The sequence below is a fragment of the Phasianus colchicus genome, chromosome 1, assembly GCF_987193195.1.
Source record: "Phasianus colchicus chromosome 1, bPhaCol1.hap1.1, whole genome shotgun sequence".
Lineage (NCBI taxonomy): Eukaryota > Metazoa > Chordata > Aves > Galliformes > Phasianidae > Phasianus > Phasianus colchicus.
In genome coordinates, this window is record NC_143436.1 from 170,661,759 (window position 1) to 170,681,466 (window position 19,708).

At 45.2% G+C, this 19,708-nt stretch overlaps 1 protein-coding gene across 2 annotated transcripts in view; it reads left to right on the forward strand.

The window, feature by feature from the left end:
• The window catches only part of LOC116244209 (uncharacterized), an 83,267-nt gene that overhangs the window by 48,014 nt on the left and 15,545 nt on the right, over window positions 1-19,708 (forward strand). Inside the window, exons 10-17 of one of the 2 annotated variants that reach the window (XM_090132134.1) lie at window positions 6,543-6,707; window positions 6,800-6,873; window positions 9,051-9,342; window positions 9,430-9,480; window positions 10,325-10,447; window positions 11,923-12,016; window positions 15,510-16,957; window positions 18,811-19,014. In XM_090132134.1, coding sequence (XP_089988260.1) covers window positions 6,543-6,707; window positions 6,800-6,873; window positions 9,051-9,055 — 244 coding nt within the window. In that variant the 3' untranslated portion in view covers window positions 9,056-9,342; window positions 9,430-9,480; window positions 10,325-10,447; ... (1 more) ...; window positions 15,510-16,957; window positions 18,811-19,014. Of the gene's footprint in view, window positions 1-6,542; window positions 6,708-6,799; window positions 6,874-9,050; window positions 9,361-9,429; window positions 9,481-10,324; window positions 10,448-11,922; window positions 12,017-15,509; window positions 16,958-18,810; window positions 19,015-19,708 lie in introns of both variants that reach the window. The other variant, XR_016462138.1, reaches the window with a different exon arrangement.

Genomic DNA, 19,708 nt, shown 5'->3' on the forward strand with positions numbered 1-19,708 from the left:
CGTGCGGATTTCCCCTCCCGAAAGACGGTGGATTTCATCGCGCTTCGGGGTTTTCGGGAGAAGAGTCCCTGCGGAACGCGCGCGGCCCACGGCGATGGGGCAGCGGGGCTCGGTGCCGCTCCCGGACGGCTCCGGAGGAATGAAATGAAAGCGGCTTCCCGTGGCTCCTGGCTCGGGCTGCGCCCTCCGGATCCCGCTCCCTCCTCGTCGTTACGGAAAGAAAGAAAACGAACGAATATCTCCCGGTTCGAAGGCGGACAGCGCGCGGTGTCACTGAAAAGACGGAGAGTTTTTTTGTGCGGGAAGTCAAAACCGCAGCCCGAAATGCGCTCCTCCAGCTGCCCCGGGGCCGGACGGGGCCGATGGGAGAGGCCGGGACCGGAGAGCCTGCGGGGAGAGCTCGGGGCCGGGCGGAGGGCGGGCAGGCAGCGCGCTGTGCTCGCAAGTGTACGGGGAAAGGGAGCGTGAGGCACCGGGAATGCATTAATTGGGGTCGGTTTTGGTGAGAAGAAGGGTGCTGCAGTGAGCGTGGAGCGAGCCGTGAGGGGAAGGGCTGCGTTAGGTTCAGGGTGCTTTTTCTTAAATCTCTTTCTTTCCTTCTTTCTTTCTTTCCTTTTTTTTTTTTCTTTCTTTTTTTTCTTTTTTTTTTTCTTTCTCTTTCTTTCTTTCTTTCTTTCTTTCTTTCTTTCTTTCTTTCTTTCTTTCTTTCTTTCTTTCTTTCTTTCTTTCTTTCTTTCTTTCTTTCTTTCTTTCTCTCTCTCTCTTTCTCTCTCTCTCTCTCTCTCTCTCTCTCTCTCTCTCTCCTTCTCTCTTTCTCTCTTCTTTCTTTTCTCTTTCGTCTTTCTTTCTCTCTTCCCTCCCCACCCTCCCCTCCGACGTTCTCAGAGCCTCACGTCTCTTCCCGAAGGCACACCGACCGCTCCCTGCCCACTAAATGCATCATAGGCAAAAGTCACCACGGGCCGCGGGCTGCTTTCCTCTGGGACAGATCAAGGAGCTGATCTGATCTCCCCCCCCCGCCTCCCCCGACCTCCCTCCCGCTTCTCGCTGTTCCGCCCGCTGTGTGACACAGAAGCGGCAGCGGTCGCACAGCGGGCTGCCACCCTCGGGCCTCACGGCTTGCCCCGGCGTGGCACAGCGGGCGCAGTGCCGGGTACTTCGGGGCAGCTCCCGGCCGCTGAGCTTTCCTTTACATCCACACTGATGAAAAGGCTGAAATGACCTCAGGAACTCCCTCTTTTGGGAAGAAGCCTTCAGCCTCCCTCGCTCCTCTGCCTCCCCGTGCCCATGGGACTGGGGGTGGGGAGCTTTCACTTCTCGTCCTCTCTTTGCGAACTTTTCGGACCTTATCGGGACGCGCCGATGGGGATGGAGAGATCGAATCCCATTTCCTTCCCCATTTTTATAAAAACAAAACTTTTTCCAGCCCTCTCTGTGATGCTGGGCATCAGCAGCTTCCCCAGCTCCTCCTGAAGCGGAGGGGGCTCTGGCGGCGGTGACTGTGGGCATTTGGGGGCGATGCTCCGCGGTCCCAACGCCGTTTTCCAGGAGCGCGCTTTGCGGCCGGGCTCGGGGACCGCCAAACGGAGCGGAGCGTCAACGCCTGTACGATTTTCAAAGCGCTTTAAAAAATTATATATTAAAAAATAAAATAAAATAAAATAAAAACCTCCCTTTGATGTGATGGAAAAATCGCGGTGTAACGTCGGGAAACGCAGGGATGCGCGGGGGGGGCGGAGGGGGGATAGAAAAAAAATAAAAAGGAATGGGAAAAAGAGGAGAGGAGAGGAGAGGAGAGGAGAGGAGAGGAGAGGAGAGGAGAGGAGAGGAGAGGAGAGGAGAGGAGAGGAGAGGAGAGGAGAGGAGAGGAGAGGAGAGGAGAGGAGAGGAGAGGAGAGGAATGGGAAAAGAAAAGAAAAGAAAAGAAAAGAAAAGAAAAGAAAAGAAAAGAAAAGAAAAGAAAAGAAAAGAAAAGAAAAGAAAAGAAAAGAAAAGAAAAGAAAAGAAAAGAAAAGAAAAGAAAAGAAAAGAAAAGAAAAGAAAAGAAAAAGAAAAGAAAAAAGAAAAGAAGAGCTCGGAGGGCCGAGGAAGGGCTCCGGCCGCGCCGCCGCCGCCCCGCCCCGCCCCGCGCCCCGCTGCGCTCCACCGCTGCCCCGGGGGGATCCGGCGCCGCTCCGACCCCTCCGGCCCCGCACGGTTAAACTGACGGGATGGGCTCAGAAAGAGACGTGTTGGGAAAGCCACAGAGCGATGGATGCGGTCCGCGCGTCGAAGCGAAGAGGCGCTTCTACCGAGAGCGTGGAGCTTTTTTTCACATTATATATATATATATATATTTTTTTTTTTTCTTTCGGTCTGGAAACTTTTTGTGCATCTCGAACGGCGTCATTCCGTAATTATTATTTCAGCCCCCGTCGCGTGTAGGCGAGCAGGTTGTTGTTAGGGCCGGGCCGAGCGCCGCTCGGGATCCCCGCAGGGTCGCTCCCAGCCCTCGCATCGCAAAGCGAACGGCCGCGGGGCGGGAGGGGCGCGGGGCGGTGCGGCCCTATGAGCGCTGCGGGGGCCGCGGGAAGGGCTCGGGGCGGGGAGAGCTGAGCGGCGGGGGCTGGCCGAGGGTAAAGTCGTTGTTTGGAATTGAGTCGAGGTTGGGTTTTTGTTTTTTGTTTTTTTTTTTCCTACGTAGCTGGGAAGTGTCAGCCGTAGCCTTGGTTCTGTGTACGTTAGCGGCGGAGGCTTGGAAACGTGCTCGTCACGAGCGGCTGAGGGAGGTTTTATATATATATATATATATATATGTATATGTATATATATATGTTCTGCAGTTCGTGACAGCCTTTAGCGAAAAACCTCAATAACCTGCGCTGGTATAGCACTTTCCCAGCGTTTTGTCTTTTCCTTCTTTTTCTTTCTTTCCTTCTTTTTCTTTCTTTCCGTCTTTCTTTTTATTTCTCTCTTTCCTTCTTTCTTTGTATTTCTTTCTACCTTCCTTCCCTCCTCTTTCTTTCTGTCCTTTTCCCACATTTCTTCCCTTTCCTTCCCTTTGCGCCGTCCCCGAGCCGATGTCCCGGAGCCTCACGCACAACCCCGGCCGCCCGCTCCCTTTTTCCTTTTCGTTCCCCAGCCCCGAGCTCTCCCTGACGACGCGAACCAAACCCCGGTGCCACAGCCCTCCCCCTCTCCAGCCCCATTACCCTCCTCGTCCCCTCCATGGCACCTTACTGTCCCTCCGTTTTCTGACGCGTTTCTCCTCGCAGATATCCCCACGCCCCTCATTTCGTGCCCCCTTCCCTCCCCCGGCGCTGCGCGTTTCGCCTCCCCCCTAAACTTGGCGTAGATTTGGTGTGAGCTGAGGTGGCCGATGACCGCGTTATCCCCTTATTTTGGCACGATTAAATGCGGCGATTTTCAGTGCCGTCGTTAAAAATACCGAACGCAAATGCTGAGCGCGCTGCACGTCCCGAGACTTCGATTTGCCCCGGCGCACGGAGAGTTGCTTAACGCTGAAAGAAAAACGACGGATACCTTTTAGCAGGATCTCAAAAGCAATTAACCGAAAAAAAAAAAAAAAAAAAAAAAAAAAGGAAAGGAAAAAAAGAGAAAAAAAAAAAAAGACAAAAAAGAAAATCTTCAGACAGTCAGAAAAGACTGCAATACCGCTGGGGGAAAGAAAAAAAGAAACAACAACAATAAAAAAAAACCAACAAACAAAAACTAAAGCAACCAACAACCGTCTTCCGAGCGGCTTTGAGTCCCGGCGTGGTTTCCTCGGGGCTGCGGGTGCCCCGTGCCGGTACCGGCATAGGGACATCGCGGGGACACCGCGGGGAGTGGCGGCGGGGCCGCCCGTGGCCGGGCTGTGCTGCTGCTCCGGGCGGGTCCCGGCGTCCCCACAGCTGAGCGGCTGCGGGGGAGTGCGGGGATTTCACCGATGGAAACTTTGCGGTGCGCTGAAAATACGTAAACCGTAGCGACAGCGACGCGGAAAGTAACTCCCGGCTGCCTAAAAAGCCAGGGGGAAAAAGGAAAGAAAGGAAAGGAAAGGAAAGGAAAGGAAAGGAAAGGAAAGGAAAGGAAAGGAAAGGAAAGGAAAGGAAAGGAAAGGAAAGGAAAGGAAAGGAAAGGAAAGGAAAGGAAAGGAAAGGAAAGGAAAGGAAAGGAAAGGAAAGGAAAGGAAAGGAAAGGAAAGGAAAGGGAAAAGAAAAGAAAAGAAAAGAAAAGAAAAGAAAAGAAAAGAAAAGAAAAGAAAAGAAAAGAAAAGAAAAGACAGAACAGCAAGACAACACACAACTTTCAGAGGCTGTGAGTGAATTCCGTTCATTTCACCCCCCAGCATCGCACCGACAAACGCGTGTTGGGGCGATTTGGGACTTTCAGTTTTGCTCCCGCTCTGCCCGTCGGGCTCCCTCTCCCCGCTGCCACTGTCCCCGTGTCCCCAAATCTCCGTGTCCTTGTGTCCCTGTATCCCCCTGTCCCTATATCCTCCTGTCCCCATGTCCACCCGTTCCTAATATTCCTATATCCCCTTGTCCCTATATCCTCCTGTCCCCATGTCCTCCTTCCATCCCGTCCCCATATCCTCCTCCCCCCTGTCCCTATATCCCCTTGTCCCTATATTCCCCCGTCTCCATATCCTCCTCCCCCCTGTCCCCATGTCCCTCTGCCCCACGTCCCGCTGCCAGGTGCGCTCGCTGGCCCCCCGCCCCTCTCTGAGCGACCCGGCGGAGCTGCAGCTGCTTCCAAGCGATCCCCGCTTCTCGCTATTTCATTGTCACAGTTTCTCGGGCCCGGCCCTTATCTCTCCCCGCAGACACCCGCGCAGCGGTCGCTGCCCCCGGAGCTCTCCGTGTCCCCCCCAGGGCTGCGGCCGGAGCCGGGGTTCTGCCTTCACCTCCCCACTCCCTCCCTGCCTATCCCGGGCCGCTCAGCGCTTCTTTATCTCCTGGCTTCAGCCCCGACTTTGCGGGAGGGGGAAATGCAAAACGAGTGCAAACGCAGAAAAAAAATTCGCGTTCGGCCATTTTCTGCGAAGTTGACACCCCGAGAGAGTTTGTCCTAGGCGTGGAAACTGGACGTGGAAACTGCAAACACCGCACCTGGGCTGGAAGCTGTGTGGCCCCCCCTCCCCTTTTTCCCCCTCCCCCCCGTGGTTGTCCCGGGCCGCGGGGACCCTCGCAATCAGGGCATCCGGAGGGGTTCGCTCCAGGAGGACAGCGCTAGGATGGTGTGGGGCAGTCGAAACGGTGCTTAGGAGTGTGATGGGACGGTCTGAGAGCGAGGAGCATCGACAGCAGCGCCGGCCGGGCCGAAGCGTACAGGGCGGAGGCTGAAGCCGCACCTGGGGGCCGGGCGGGGCGGACGGGACGCCGTCGGGCTCAGAGCTCCTCCCGGCCCCCGGCTGCGGCTCGGCCACACCGGCGGCTCTGGGCGGGAGCTGCGGGAAAGGGGAAGGAAAGGAAAGGGAAGGGAGCGCCGCGTTCTCTCTGCCCGAGGAGCGGCCGCGTCTTCGCGTCTCCTGGATGGAAAAAATCAGTATTTTGCCTCCAGCTGCTAACGTCGGCTCCTTCTGTTTTCTCTACACCTGCTGCTTTCCTCCCTTTTTATGTCAGCGGGTTTTGTAAGCCCTCCCCGTTCCCCGGGACATCAGCCGCCCCCCAGTGCCCGCACGTTGCGAGCCGGTGGAGCTCTTGGCGCACCTTCTCAATAGCGCTCACTGAAGACGTGCGTGGTGCTGCACGATCCCACGGGGCGACTTCAATCGCTGATGAATTTGTTTGGCTTGGCGATGAGACTGTGGGGATTTGACTCATCGAGATGTAAATTAAGAGTAAATAGAGAAAAAGTGTTTCTCTGCATCCATCTGAATTTACATTTCATCGTTTTAATAGATAAGTTAATGCTGCTTCTCTGCCTCTAATTAGTAACTGCTCTAGGGGGAATTCCGGGAAGAGAAACGGGGAGGATTTGCGTACTGAAGGGCTAATGCACAGAGAAACGTTGCTCAATATCTCTGAGATCCGTCCGTGCAGATACAAATGGAAGTGGTTTGAGGCAGCGTGCCTATTTGCGGCTGGGGAGTCACGGCTGTGTAAGCACGGTGCCCCAGCCCCTGCTCCTGTCTGTATGCTGCCTGCTTAGTTTCGAAGCATTCCTTTGGGAATGATCATTTTCTGGGGACCCAGAAGGCACCCTACTCCCTGCAGCAGTTCTGTTAGCTTCCAGTGAGTTGCAGCACGTTCCCAATATGTGGTCATCGCATTATAGCCCAGACAGGATGAGGTTAGAAGCAAGACAGATAAAAATTATAAAATGTTACATGAAAAAGATGCCTTGTTTGTTATTAAAAGTGTGTCAGTGTAAAATGATATTCAGAAAATATTTGCTCATCACTTAATCACCACCTTATTTCAGCAAATGCAGCTTGCCATTCGTTATAGCTAACATTGAGTGTAGTGCACCTGATGATGCAAGCTCTATAATTTAGTCAACACAATCTACATATATCTTTGCCTACTTGTAGCCTTGCTTTATATATGTACCTACAGATTACAGGAAACAGACCAGCAATGTGTAGAGTTGGAAAATTCCTCTAAGACCATCAAGTCCAACCATCAACGCATCACTGCCAAGCCCACTCAAAGAATCACAGAGATCGGAAAAGACCTCCAAGACCATCAGTTTCAATCCATCACCACCATGCACTTAAATCAGTAAGTTCAGAAATGTTGGCTAAATTTATCATGTGAGACTGGCATGCACTGGAGAACACCCTGAATTCCTTGGTACTTGGTTTCTTATGTAGGACTCAAGTCCTTCATTGTCACCTGGGATCATTGGGCAAACCGAATCCTGAGCAGTTGTTTCTCTTTGGCTGGTGTAAGTATGCAAGTGCATTTAGATGGTGTGGGGGTAAATCTTGGCCCTCCTGAGAATAAGAGAGAAGCATTGGCCTGCTGGAAAGGTACCAATAGTCTTCAAGATTAATCCCATACAAAAAAAAAAAAAAATGCTATGGGATGAGGATGGGATGGGAAGGCCCAGCAAGAATGAAGAAAGGATGACGTGTACCTGAGGTACCATGATTGCATTCAAGTCAACAACTGGACAGCTGACACAGTGTTCTCAAAGCTCTTGTTGTAAATGATGTGAGATGATGCAAGAACCCTATCAGGGGGATTCCTCTGAAGTGGTTGGGTGGAAGTTCTGCACTGGGCTACAGTAGGAGCTACTCTTACTTGCACTCAAGCTGTTCTCTAATGCAGAGTCGCAGAACTGTAGGGCTTGGAAGGGACCTCTGGAGACCATGGAGTCCAACCCCTACTAAAGCAGGAAGGCAGTGCCACTCAGAAGGACTCCTTAGAAAGCAATTACTAAGTCTCTATAAAAACCCTGAGGAATAATCAATTTTCTTTGTATTCCTAATAATAATAATAATAATAATAATAATAATAAAGATATATATATATATGTATATATATATATTTAAATTAAATTACATTTACTTATTTGCTTCTGAGTTTGAATGGCTACTGCAGGAGCAGGCACAATGTATAACATACCCCTGACTGGCCTCTCTGAGCATCTCAGGACTATCCTAGCCCACCTGCTACCAAATCTGAGGGAATATGTGGGCCTCGTACTGTTTCCCAAAGGCCAATAGGTCAGCCCAGGGCTACGTGAGAGCCAGAAGGCAATCTGCACAGCTTTCCTGTAATGACAGACATGTTTCTGTTTTATCATGCAGAAGGCAATTACGTGAAAACAGTTTAAAATATATAGATTGTTGCTATCATGGGAGTATACATGCTAATTGTATTCACTGACCAAAGAAACTAGGCAAGGCAGGTTAGCAGAATTATAATTTTTAACTCTGCATGTTCTCCTGACAGAACTGTTTTCTAGAATACATATGTGCACTTTCCATGTACACAAAAGTTGTTCTGCATGTAGGCATGTGCAGGTTGCAATTGTCTCTACCTCTGCTTTTTGGAGCTCCTGCATGTCATGTGAACCCCCCCTGAGGTTTGTACTGGATATTTCAGCCTCCCTTTGCAAGGCAACTGCTGCATTTGCACATGTGGGAATCTGGTGAGCCATACAGTCTTAGGCTGAGGATTTCTATTCACCGGGGATTAGCTGAACTGTTTTCCTAAATCAGTCACCAGATCTGGATTCCAAATTAACAAAGTGGCGCTGAGCAATAATGTGGACTCTAGGTAGCAGCTTTGCAAATTTATTCAATGGAAGCATTATAAAAGCAGGCTGTCTGACTGCCTTAGCTTTAGCGCAGTGAACTCTGAGAGCTAGCGGACTTACTGAATTTCTAACAACCAAAAAGCTCAGGTTCATTCAACCCTGAGGATGCTGAATGAGAAATGCTGGTCTTTGTACGATTCTTCTAAACAACGGCTACTTCCAACAAATTTTTTTAGAAGATGCAGAGTGACTGGATCCTGGATGACAGGATGACAGGATCAGCTTGGAGATGATTCAGCCTCTCCCTAAGCCCCCTTGACCTGCTGTCCATTTGTTTTGCTGGACAGATGTTAGCCTGTTCCTAAAGACATCCAGGGATGGGGATTTCACACCCTTCTGTGCAATCTGTGTCAGTGTTTAACCACTGTTCTCTTGGCATATTTTCTGTAATCTCTAGACTAAACCATACCAGTCTTTTTTATTTCACAGAGGTGATGGCTTTTGACCTCTGATTATTCTGATCTCTCCTTTTTGAGCTCATCCAATCTTTCTTTTGCTGTGTCTCAAACAGCCCCCAAGACTATTTCTCCAATTTGTCAAGATCATCAGAGTTTCAGTCCCATTTTCCAGTGAGCTGGCATCTTCTCTTAGCTTGGAACTATTTGCAACAATGAATAAGCGTATTTTATCTTCCATCCTTTTGGTTGGTAATGAAAATATTGAGAAATCCCAGACTTACTCTTATACAGCCTTCAATTTCAACAATTCTCTGTTGATAAATGCTTCTGGTGAATGGCTTCATAACCATTTTGTACTCATCCTATATTATTTTCCTCTAAACTGTGTTTTCTGTCTAGGGTAGAAGAATAATGCACGTCAGTGTCAATAACAGTCAAGATATGACACCTCCTGCTTCTCCCATCTGTTATCCTGTTACAGAAGGAAACTAGATTAGTATGTCACCACCTAGTCTCATCCAAAAAGACTAGCTGCACATAATTTAAGCTTTGATAAAGAGCATGGATCAGCAATTGCCAAGTTATGGCCCCTGGTGAATGCACTGTCTGTGAACGGAGGCATCAGCCTGGCTGAGGTTGTGCTGGAGGAGTGGGGCTCATGAGCTGAGGAACGTCTGGCAAAGTTTACAAGGTATCACGGTAAGGGCAGGTGAGTTTCTAGAGCAGTCTTATGTGAGACACTGCCCTAGAGCTTTTTCTCCCTCTGTCCTTTCTGCAGCTGAATGTAGTGTCTTGAGACAATGGCGAACACAACGAGCGACCTTCAGAGGTTAGTTGTAAGAAAAAAAGAGAAAACATTTGGATCTCTGGAACAAACCAAAAGCAAAATATTAAAATATTACTTTCGTTCAGATATGTTAAAAAAAAGTGCCCAGGGAAGTGGTGAAGTCACCAACCTTGGAGGTGTTCAAGTACAGTGTGGATGTGGCACTGAGGGATGCAGTTAGTGGGCATGGTGGTGATGCACTGACAGTTGGGCTGGATGACCTTAGAAGTCTTCCCAACATTAATGATTCTATGATCTGCACAGGGGCGGGGGATGTAAAACATATGTGCATCCAGAGATCTGAAACCTGCACCCATTAACTCAATCATCTATAGTAGGGCATGCCAAAGTGAAACAAATATTAGGCTAATGGAAAATTCAGTATACATTAATGTAATTTGTCTCCAGAAGTGTACAGTGTGTATTTCATGTCATATCACACTGCTTTATATACACAGAAGAAAAATACATATTTTGAGTGCATAATCCATCTAATCTGTGCTGGAGGGGAATTGTACAGAGAAATATACTTTTATGTACAGTGTGATCTGACAGGTCAGATGTAGACATCTGTATTTTAGATGTATATTGGCAAGTTAAGTAGTTTTGCTTTTTGTTTCGGTTGTGTAAGTCACTTCTGGTCTGTATAAATTATTATGGAAAGAGGGGCAAAACCACCATGTTGACAGTGCCCCATGAACTTGAATTTTAGGAAAACTCGATGTCAGCAGGGCACTGTCTAAATATTTAGCACCCAAATGTCTCCTGTTATAACCCTGTATACAGAGATGAGCTTCTTGGCTGCTGACTATCAATTCTCTCATTATTACCATCATTCTTCTTGCAGGTTAGTTAAGAACTGTGGATTTACACAGAGCCTCTCCTACACCTGAATAAATCTTGCTTGCAAGTCCCTGTTAAGAACCTACCAGTGCTGGAGTTCTTGGCATCAAAAACTCATCTCCGTAAGGTAGGAAAGTTGATAGTTTTCAAATTCAGATATACTAAATAATGTTAAAACACTGAATAGTGTTAAACACCCAACACTCATAAATATGAAAACTTACACAGAGCTTAAATCCAATATAGTTTACTCAGCTGACCCAGATTGATTTTCCAGGGCACCTTGTGTAGACAAATCCTGATCATGTTTTTGACAGAGCCAGAAGACAGAGCTAACCTGTCCATGCTAACCTGTGGCTACTGATGGCGTTGCTGATGGAGCTCCAGATGACAGCGCCTGCCGTGGATCTGCTGGCTTCTGTATTGCTGTTTGGTGGCTTATGGAAGCCAACATCAGCATGGGAATTCTACTGTGAACTGATGCATCTGATGAGCTTGTCAATTTATGGACTCACGGATATTAAATCCTGGTGGCACGCATGAGCGCCCTTTTAGATTCAGTATATAAGTGACCAATGTGCTAACCAGCAGTTTTGAAGAGCATTTTCCTGAGGCTGATAGAAGAGCCATTGTATGTATTTAACTACAGCGGTTTGCAGGCCATGAATAACACCATTTACACTGGCTTTTTACCTGAAGTACTGTGATATAGATAAGAATGTCTGATGTGAAAGGGAATTGGAAAACTCAGCTGAATTCTAAACCTTGGTAAAAACTGAAGAAATAGATAGCAGTGAGGTGATAATTCATTGCAGGAGGGCAACAGGTGATTTGTTCTTCTGTTCAGATGCAAAAGAACACGTAGCTTTAAAATGTGAATTGCCACGTTTACACTTCTACTTCTGAACATTGCTTTGCTGGAACACTCCATAACTTTGTCACAGACCCCACAGAAATACGGGGATATGCTGGGGCCTTCTACAACAAGTTACAAGTATTTTTGACCTTCAGCCAGAGTCGTTGAAATTTAATGCCAGAAAATTGCCTTAACTCAGTGCAAACAACTGGCACGATTTCTAAGAAGGTACATGGACTTAGCAGTTATGTTAGAAGATTAAGAAGCTGCAGTTTTCATGGTGATCCCCAGCCCATCTGTTTTTAAAAGATCAAAGAATGAAGTCATACTTCTGGATCTGTGCTAACATCAGTCTACAGGGAAGGCGCTGAGGAAAAGGAAAGTGATCTTTACATATGGCAGAGATGCTGCTGCTTCGTTCCTTCAAGTCAGAAAATGTTCTTTGGTATCTTTGTTTCAGGGAGCTTACAAGCAGCTTAAAAAGACACAAAAACACTGCATGATATTGCACGTACTGTGTGGTATTTACTATGGAATATGCATGTGTTTACTATGCCAGGTAGTTCATGTGACTGTAAATACAACTCTGATTTTTATACAGTAAATGTTAAAATATTGCTTGGTTTGTGCGTTCATATTTAGCAATGATGTTGATGTGTAGTTACTTTTTTTTTTTTTTTAAGTACTTAACTGGTCATCTGTTTTTAAAACATGTCCATTTAAAAGAATGTTTTTGTTGTCTTAAGAACAGGTAATGTTACCAGCTGGCTTTATTTGGAAGAATGAAATAAGTCAGAGTGTTTCTAATTCTGGATACGCTACACTTGTTGACAAAGGCAAGTCAGATTTTTATTTCTGTATTTCTAGGATTTATTGTTACCACTCAGTTATAGAATCCATCTTCTCCTTCCATCTGAACAAGGCAGAATGATATATACCTATATTCTCCTTAACAGATATTTTACAAACTTGCTATTTAAGACTTCTGAGAATGGAGATTTCAATAGTGTACTCCAGTGCTTAATCATTTCAGAAAACTATTTTTGACATGTGCATGTTAACTGAACAAGCCTGCTCTATAACCTGAACCTCTTGCTGCAAGTCTCTTGCTATATCTTTTGTTTCTTGACCTAAAGTAGTTTGCGAATAACTTATTTTTCTTGACCTCCAGCCCCACTTACAGCTTTGCTTTTATTCCACATCTCTTTCAATGTACAGTGCCCAAAGCTTTGAGCAATGCAATCCATGCCAAACTGAATGGAAAGATTCCTTAACATGCCTTGTAAGGCGTACTTCCCATCATGCATCCTACTATTATGACTGCTTTTTTTTTTCCCCATAACAATACAACATTGGTGAATCATCTTCAGATTATTCAGCTATAATCCTAGCATATTTTTTTTGTTAACTGCTTCTTAGCCTATTGTCCCTCACTTTCTATGTGTTGCCTAAGTGTAGAGCCTTATTCTCATTCAGTAGAGTTGTCTACCTTTGTTTTCAGACTCTTCCTGCATTTTCTAAGATCATTTAGTTCATTACTAAGCTGGTCTGGAATACTCACTCATCTAGCAGTGCAAGTTGTGAAGCCTCAGAAAGATTTTAGGTATTTGGGGTAAGTGTAGGTGTTCACATGTGAGCTGGGTGTCTAAGTGCCCTTTGTGATCAAGTTAGTCAGTGCAACCAATGGAGTTTAGAGACATTTCAACTCAGTTCATCTCATTCTTATCTAATTACATCTGGTCAGATTAGCAGATTTATTTATTATACCCTTCATCATTAATTAGTGCTAATTCCTTGTGAATGTATCAAATGAGATCTGTAGGCCTACTCTACCTTGGAAAAATGATTGGAATAATATAATAAATGTCTTTAAGAAGGACTTTACAGCAGTTTGGTAGCTTCCACAGTAGGAACTGGAAGTAGGAGCCTCAATTATACCCCTTTCTCATCTCTTTGTTCACATGGAACAGCTCTGCCTCTCACCTGCCTACTCTTTGTTTTTCCTTAGGAAACTATTGTGGAGTAATCTTGTTGTAAAGCAAGATAAAAAGCACATTTTTCTCCAAGTCTGATAAAACACAGCATATCCTTTCTCAGCGCAGGACTCAATGCATGGGTGGAAAGCAGCTCCAGTTCTGCAAGTCTTTGTCCTTTGATTCCTTGTCAAAGAAGTAGATCAGCACTGGTGTTTGCCTGGATTTATAGTGAGGGATAGTTTGTTACTACTGAACTTCATAGTTGCATATTAACATACTAACAGATGCTAATGAAGTACAATGCTGTGGCCATAATCAGTGTTCCACTCTTAAGAAATAGGCCAGTATCCTCCCAAATGTGCAGTTTGGCATTCATTGTGAATGCCTGGAGAAGATCTGGAAGTCAAAATAGCCAGTCTTTGTAACGTGGAAGACATGATAATATCAACTGACAAGTGCATCCACGTCACATTGCGTTCTACTTCCAAAATGCAAATATCTAGGGTGGAATTCTTGTGATCTAAATGTAGATGCCTGCAGTACGGGATTAGCAGTTGGACCTGATGATCAACGTAGAGGTTTTTTTCTGACCAAAATGATTCTATGAATATTTGCACCGGAGTGTGTCACCTTAGGCAACGTTTATTGTCAGTGGTAAGGAGTAGATAATTCTGGGGAATTATTCATCTTATGTGTTTTTGGCATTTCTTTTATGATTCCGTGACATGCTAGAATTGTCTGTCTCTCCAGTGACCAAACAGATCTCACCTTTAGTGCCCTGTTAATGGGAGGGCTGATACTGAGGGCCAAAAAAGGCCATCACTGTCACTAAGGTCAGTGTTTCCAGGAGACCCGTACAGTAGCAGTAGTCAGCTGTCACTGAATCCCACAGAGGAAGGGGGGCAGCTCTCAGCTCGCCTTTCAGCCACCCTCACTGGTGCCAGCTGCACAAGGAAAGGCTGCAAAGTTTGTACAGCTGGCTCTGCAACAATGCAGGCTGAGCTCTCACAACCAAAAGCGTAACTCATTTTTGGTTTTAGTTCTTCAGTATCTTTCCAGTCACCGGTTAAACTGTCTTCAAGGAACACAGTGGCTCAATATTTTTGTCCAGTATTGTTTTGGCATCTCCTCTGCCTCTGATGGTGCCTCTGATGGTGCTGATGTTCTCAGATGATACCTCTGGACTAGATTCACTCTAGAAGTGCAAAAATGCGTGGCTATTTCTAGGGAGAAAGTCCTCTCTGTGGATTTCTACTTGGCTATAGGAAGTGTTTTTCATCATAGGTTGCAGTAAGAGCTACAATCCAGACAATCCTTCTGGTGTCTTTGTTGCCAGGAGAAAAATGATCTATCAAAGCCCATTTAGTGGGAACTTCAGTCAGACACTTACGAGTGCTGATTCTTCGTTATTTTCTCATTATGTGGTTCTTAGGTTTCTAAAGGTCTTGACATACATACTCTACCAATAAGAAAAAAATCCCTTCTCATGAGATTTAAGCATGTTACTTTTATCTTTAATGGAGCCACGTTTGAGCTGCTGTCATCACGTTCACTAAGTCATCTGTCAATGAAATCCACATTTTTAGTAGCCATTACCTCAGCTCATGGATAAATAAAGTCCTAGCTTTTATGTCTAATCCTCCATATTATTTTCAGGTGGATAGGGTGACTCTGAGGCAACATCTTAAATGTATTCTAAAGGTGGTTTCAGGTTTCTTATGAATCAGTATATCCACTTACCAATAGTTTTTTTTTCCCCAAGACCCAGTTCACCGGTAAGAGGATCAAAATGTTGATCATCCTTGAATGTTAGGAGACCATTAATGTATTACTTGAGGTAGACAAAGCTCTTCAGCAAATCTGCGATGCTCTTTGGTCACAAACAGCCTTTATTATACAGGAATGAGTCTTCAAATACTTAGCCACGGCCTCAAATGCACTCAGAATGAGTTAGCAGCCTGCATCAGAGCCACCTTTGATGTAAGGAGATTAGATCCACCAGCCCTTATCAAGGCATACACAACTAGAATACAAGGTGCTGCCACAGCCCATGCTGGCTGAATTCCAGCAGATGAGGGATGCAGAGATGCCACACAAGTGCTGATACTCACACTTGGGAAGCAGTGCTGAGGGTAGTGGCACAGAGGTTTGACGCTGCAGAAAGGCACTGCTTCTTCAGTTTTTGTCCTAGCAGAGCTAGCTTTTACTGGCATGACTGCCCTTTTAATGAAACACCGTTAAGGAGTTTCCCAGTCACCAGAACTTGAAGAAAGAAGAGCAATTCCTTTCGTTCCTGTAATTCTTTGCATACTCTTTGGAATAGATCTCCCACCAGTGCCCTTCTGTTGTGCAGGCAGATGACTCATCCTCTGGATGGAGGGCTGCTGAAGAGCTGGGCGGTGATCTTTATACATGCTTGTGGGAGGAAAAGCAGAGGTGAGCAGGTTATGCACACACCTTGCTCTGGACACGTAGCAACATTACAAACACTTGAATTCTTGTGCAGGAGAGACATATCCATTTACAGAGGGTTTTACTTGCAGAGGACATTCTGAAGTGTTATAGTTGTAAGTTTAGTAACCTTCTTTATTGTTCTTTCTACAAAGCTTGGTGTGAATTACATTATTATTCCTATTATATTAGCATATTGCCAGCTATTCTCACTATTACCATTAAAAGCAAGGAACTGCTAATAATATTTAGCAGTTAGCAGGAGTCGTGAGTTTTTGCATAGGAATTACAACTCATTAGGAATCAGAAGTAGGATTTGTTGTGTGCACTGCTCATTTTCTTTATGGAACCCATTGACCCATAGCATGGTTACATGCCAACCAGCAGAAGTCCTTCAGAGCTGTTATTTTAAAGCTGCATCAAAGAACAGTTTATTCTGAAGCCTTGAAAATGTATATGCGTGTTCATTATATACTGTGTATGTACATACATATACTGTGTGTGTATATATATATATGGAGTGACAAAGCAAGTAGTTTAATCCATTTTATGGGTCCAGCCTGGAGTTCTGCATACATGAACTTGTGTGTGGTCAAGGAGGCTTGCATATTTTTGAACTCTAAGTTGGCCTAATAAAAGATATCAGACTACAGTGCTTGCTTTGTCAACCCTGTTTTCCTGGTTCAACATGACTTGCAAGATTAATTTTCAATTTTCAACATAAAAACCAAGGAAAAAAAGTGTTTACTTACTGCAAGGAGTTGATTCCACATTAATGACCCTGAAGGAGGCTTGTACACAAGGTAGGGATTGTTGCCAATTTGATGGATATTCATGTTACAGAATATGAAAATGTGAAGTTACACCATCTTGAGGATTTTGTTTTTATAAGTTGGATTGGTTAAAAAAAAAAAAAACAACAACCCTTTAAGTAATCATACTGTGCGTTTGATGGTGGAAATTAGTATGAATGTTTTTGGCAGTGGAACAATGTGATGTGGTTATGCATTTCTGTTTTCGCTGCCTGCTCAATATTGGCCTTTTACAAATACAGATTACCATGTCGATGGAAGGAATTTACAGCCTTGGCCCCCTTGGCCTTCTCTGTGTTACAGCACCTTTTTTGTACTTTACGTTACATATCCTCCCAACTGTATTTTTCTGACAGAAAAAGGAAATGTCTGTGGGCTGAGAACCTGAAAATGCATGAGCTTCGCTTTTTAATTGGATAAAATGTGTATTATTTCCCACTTACCTTGATTTCCTGCAGGTAAAAATCTCAGCTCTTTGAAATCAGTGGCAAACTTTCTGCTCAGTATGACAGGTTGGACAGTTCACCCGTGATCCCTTACCAGTAAGTGATGTCCCATACTGGAAGCCTAAAAAGAAATACCTTAATAATAATTACAGTAGAGGAAACATTTTAACAATTGGGATTTAGAGCTGTAAGATAAAATCCACAATTAAAACCTGACCTGAAGACAACGGCTGTATTTTTTATGTTTAATATCATCAGTTTTTGGGTCTCGTGGTCCAAATGGTTTCAACAGCAAGATCCGTTTTTTTTTATGGGCTGTTACACTGCATCCCTTACTTACTTCATCTTGTGGGCTGCTTGCTCTGACTTCATGGAATTGCAGCTGTATTTGCGGAGTGCTCTCGTCCTTTGGCACTCCCTCCCCTGTACCTTAATAGGCTTTGAATGCACCAGCATTTTCTCTGGAAGCAAACTTCAGAATTTGTCTTTAATCCTGATGCAATGCATATTCAGAATTTTTTCTTTTCCCGGAGTTTAGTTCCAGAGGAAAGCATGCTTGCCTGGTGCTCCCACCAGCCAGCTGTGGTTCATAACAATAATTAACAGTAAGTTACTGCAGCAGAAAGAGGGAGTGGGGCAATGCAGACCAGAAGCTTTGGTTACATGGTTCTGTTCGTGTCTACGGATTCCAGAGTGCTTAACAAACAGTATTGCAGGCAGGATGGGCAGCTCTGCCCCTGAGGAAGTTTTTCTAATGTTTTCTGCTATAAGATTCTGTTCTCAGTTTAGAACTTAGCCAAACTCACATTTGGGTCAAATATATTTATATGGGGTGTCATTCTCTAGAATTTTTTTTTTTTTTTTAAGTATTAGTCAAAGTGATTTAACTTCTTATAAGAAGGCTGGTTAAAAAAAAAAAAAAAAAAAAACAAAACAGCAACAACAAAATTGTTATTCTACTTAAGAAATAATAATAATGCGACCCTGAGTTTTAAGAGGTTTCAGAGCAAAGACAGACCTTTCTCTTCCTTTGAATCAGGTATATGTCTTTTGCCATCTCCACAAAGCTTTTCAAATTTGGTCGACTGTTTCAAGAAGTGGAAAAAAACACAGTTACCAAATATTCCATAGAGATTTACTAAGACCTAACAGCAAATATTTCCAGAGATTTCATCTTCTCTGCCTCACACAGCTCCTTTCCACGCTCAGACTTTCCATACATCGTCCTCACAGAATGGCTGAGCAGTCACCAGCTGGGTGCACCAGTGGCTGGGCTGGAAGTGACCCCTCTGGTATTGCCCCTGGCCTTTACTTGGAGCTGCAGCCTGTCCCTGTTGCCCTTAAAGGAAATGTGGGGCTCTCAAATTTTATCATTTGTTGGCCAGCCTTCAGCACGATTTCTTTGCCAATTTCCTGAATGGACATAAAGAATGGCCAAGAAGGCCTTGGGAGCCAAACATAATGTAGACATTAGTCCTATTATGACTGGGGTGTGGACCACATGAACTCCTAAGGTCCTGTCAACCTCAGTTAGCCCACCATTCTGTGATTCTTTGCCATCAGTCTCTCTGTTAGTCTGTGTGGGCCTGAGGGCACCATCCCAGATGGTGGCCCTCTGTGGGTATGATGCCACATAGTGGAAATAGTCTTAGAATCATAGAATCATTTGAGTTGGAAGGGACCCTTAAAGGCCATCTGGTCCAGTTCCCCTGCAATGAACAGGGTCACCTACAGCTCCATCAGGTGCTCAGAGCCCCATCCAGCCAGACCTTGGGTGGATGGGGCATCCACCACCTCTCTGGGCAACCTGTGCCACTGCCTCATCACCCTTGTTGCAAATAACTTCTTTCTTACATCCAGTCTAAATCTCTCCTCTTTTAGTTTGAAGTTATTTCCCCTTGTCCTATCACAACGAACCCTGCTGAAGAGTGTCCCCTTCTTTCTTACAGCTCCCCTATAGATACTGAAAGAAATGCTCTTGGGTCACCTCAGAGCCTTCTCTTCTCCATGCTGAACAGCCCCAGCTCTCTCAGTCTGTCCTCATAGAAGAGAAGTTCCATCCCTTGGATTATTTTTGTGGCCCTCCTCTGGATGTGCTCCAAGAGTTTCATGTCTCTCCTGTACTGAGTACTCCACATCTGAATGCAGAACAGGTAAGGTTCATTAGTTTTGTAACAGCAGGTATATGGAGAACACCATGTTAAGGTAACACTGAATTTACAAGGATCAGTTTACAAAAATTAAGAATAAAAGGCTGATTTCTGCAGCCTCGTTTTGCTTCCAAAACATGTTTGCATTGTAACACGGACTCGAGTTTTGTGAGTATGCCGTCTATTCTCATATGGTTTTGGCCATACATCTAGCATGTATCTGCTTCGGAGATGAATCAGCACTGAGCAGAATTGATGGATGGCAACTGCAGAACTCCAGCTCACATGTAGAGAAGCTCACATGTAGCAAGGCTTTTCCTGAGTGAATCAGGATGTGGTAGAAAAAGAAAACAAGTTGAGGTGGTTGAATTCTACCCTGGAAAGCTGGACAATATCCCTGCCTCTCCTACCATGCTTCTGTGTGGTAATAGGCAAACATTTCCCAAGTGGTTATTAATTGTCAAAAGGGCCTTTCTGCTCGTGTCAGTAGTGCAAGATTATTATGCAAATGTCATCCATCATTCACCACTCTTTGTATGGTAATGTCATGTATGATGTTCCATTAATAAAGCCTTCATCAAGTCAGTTCAGGTAACTGTTAGCTCCTTCTATCTGCTTATCATCTAATGCTCACCTTATATTTATATTTACACATTATCCTTCTAAATATTTGCAGATGCTTATTTGGCAATGAGCT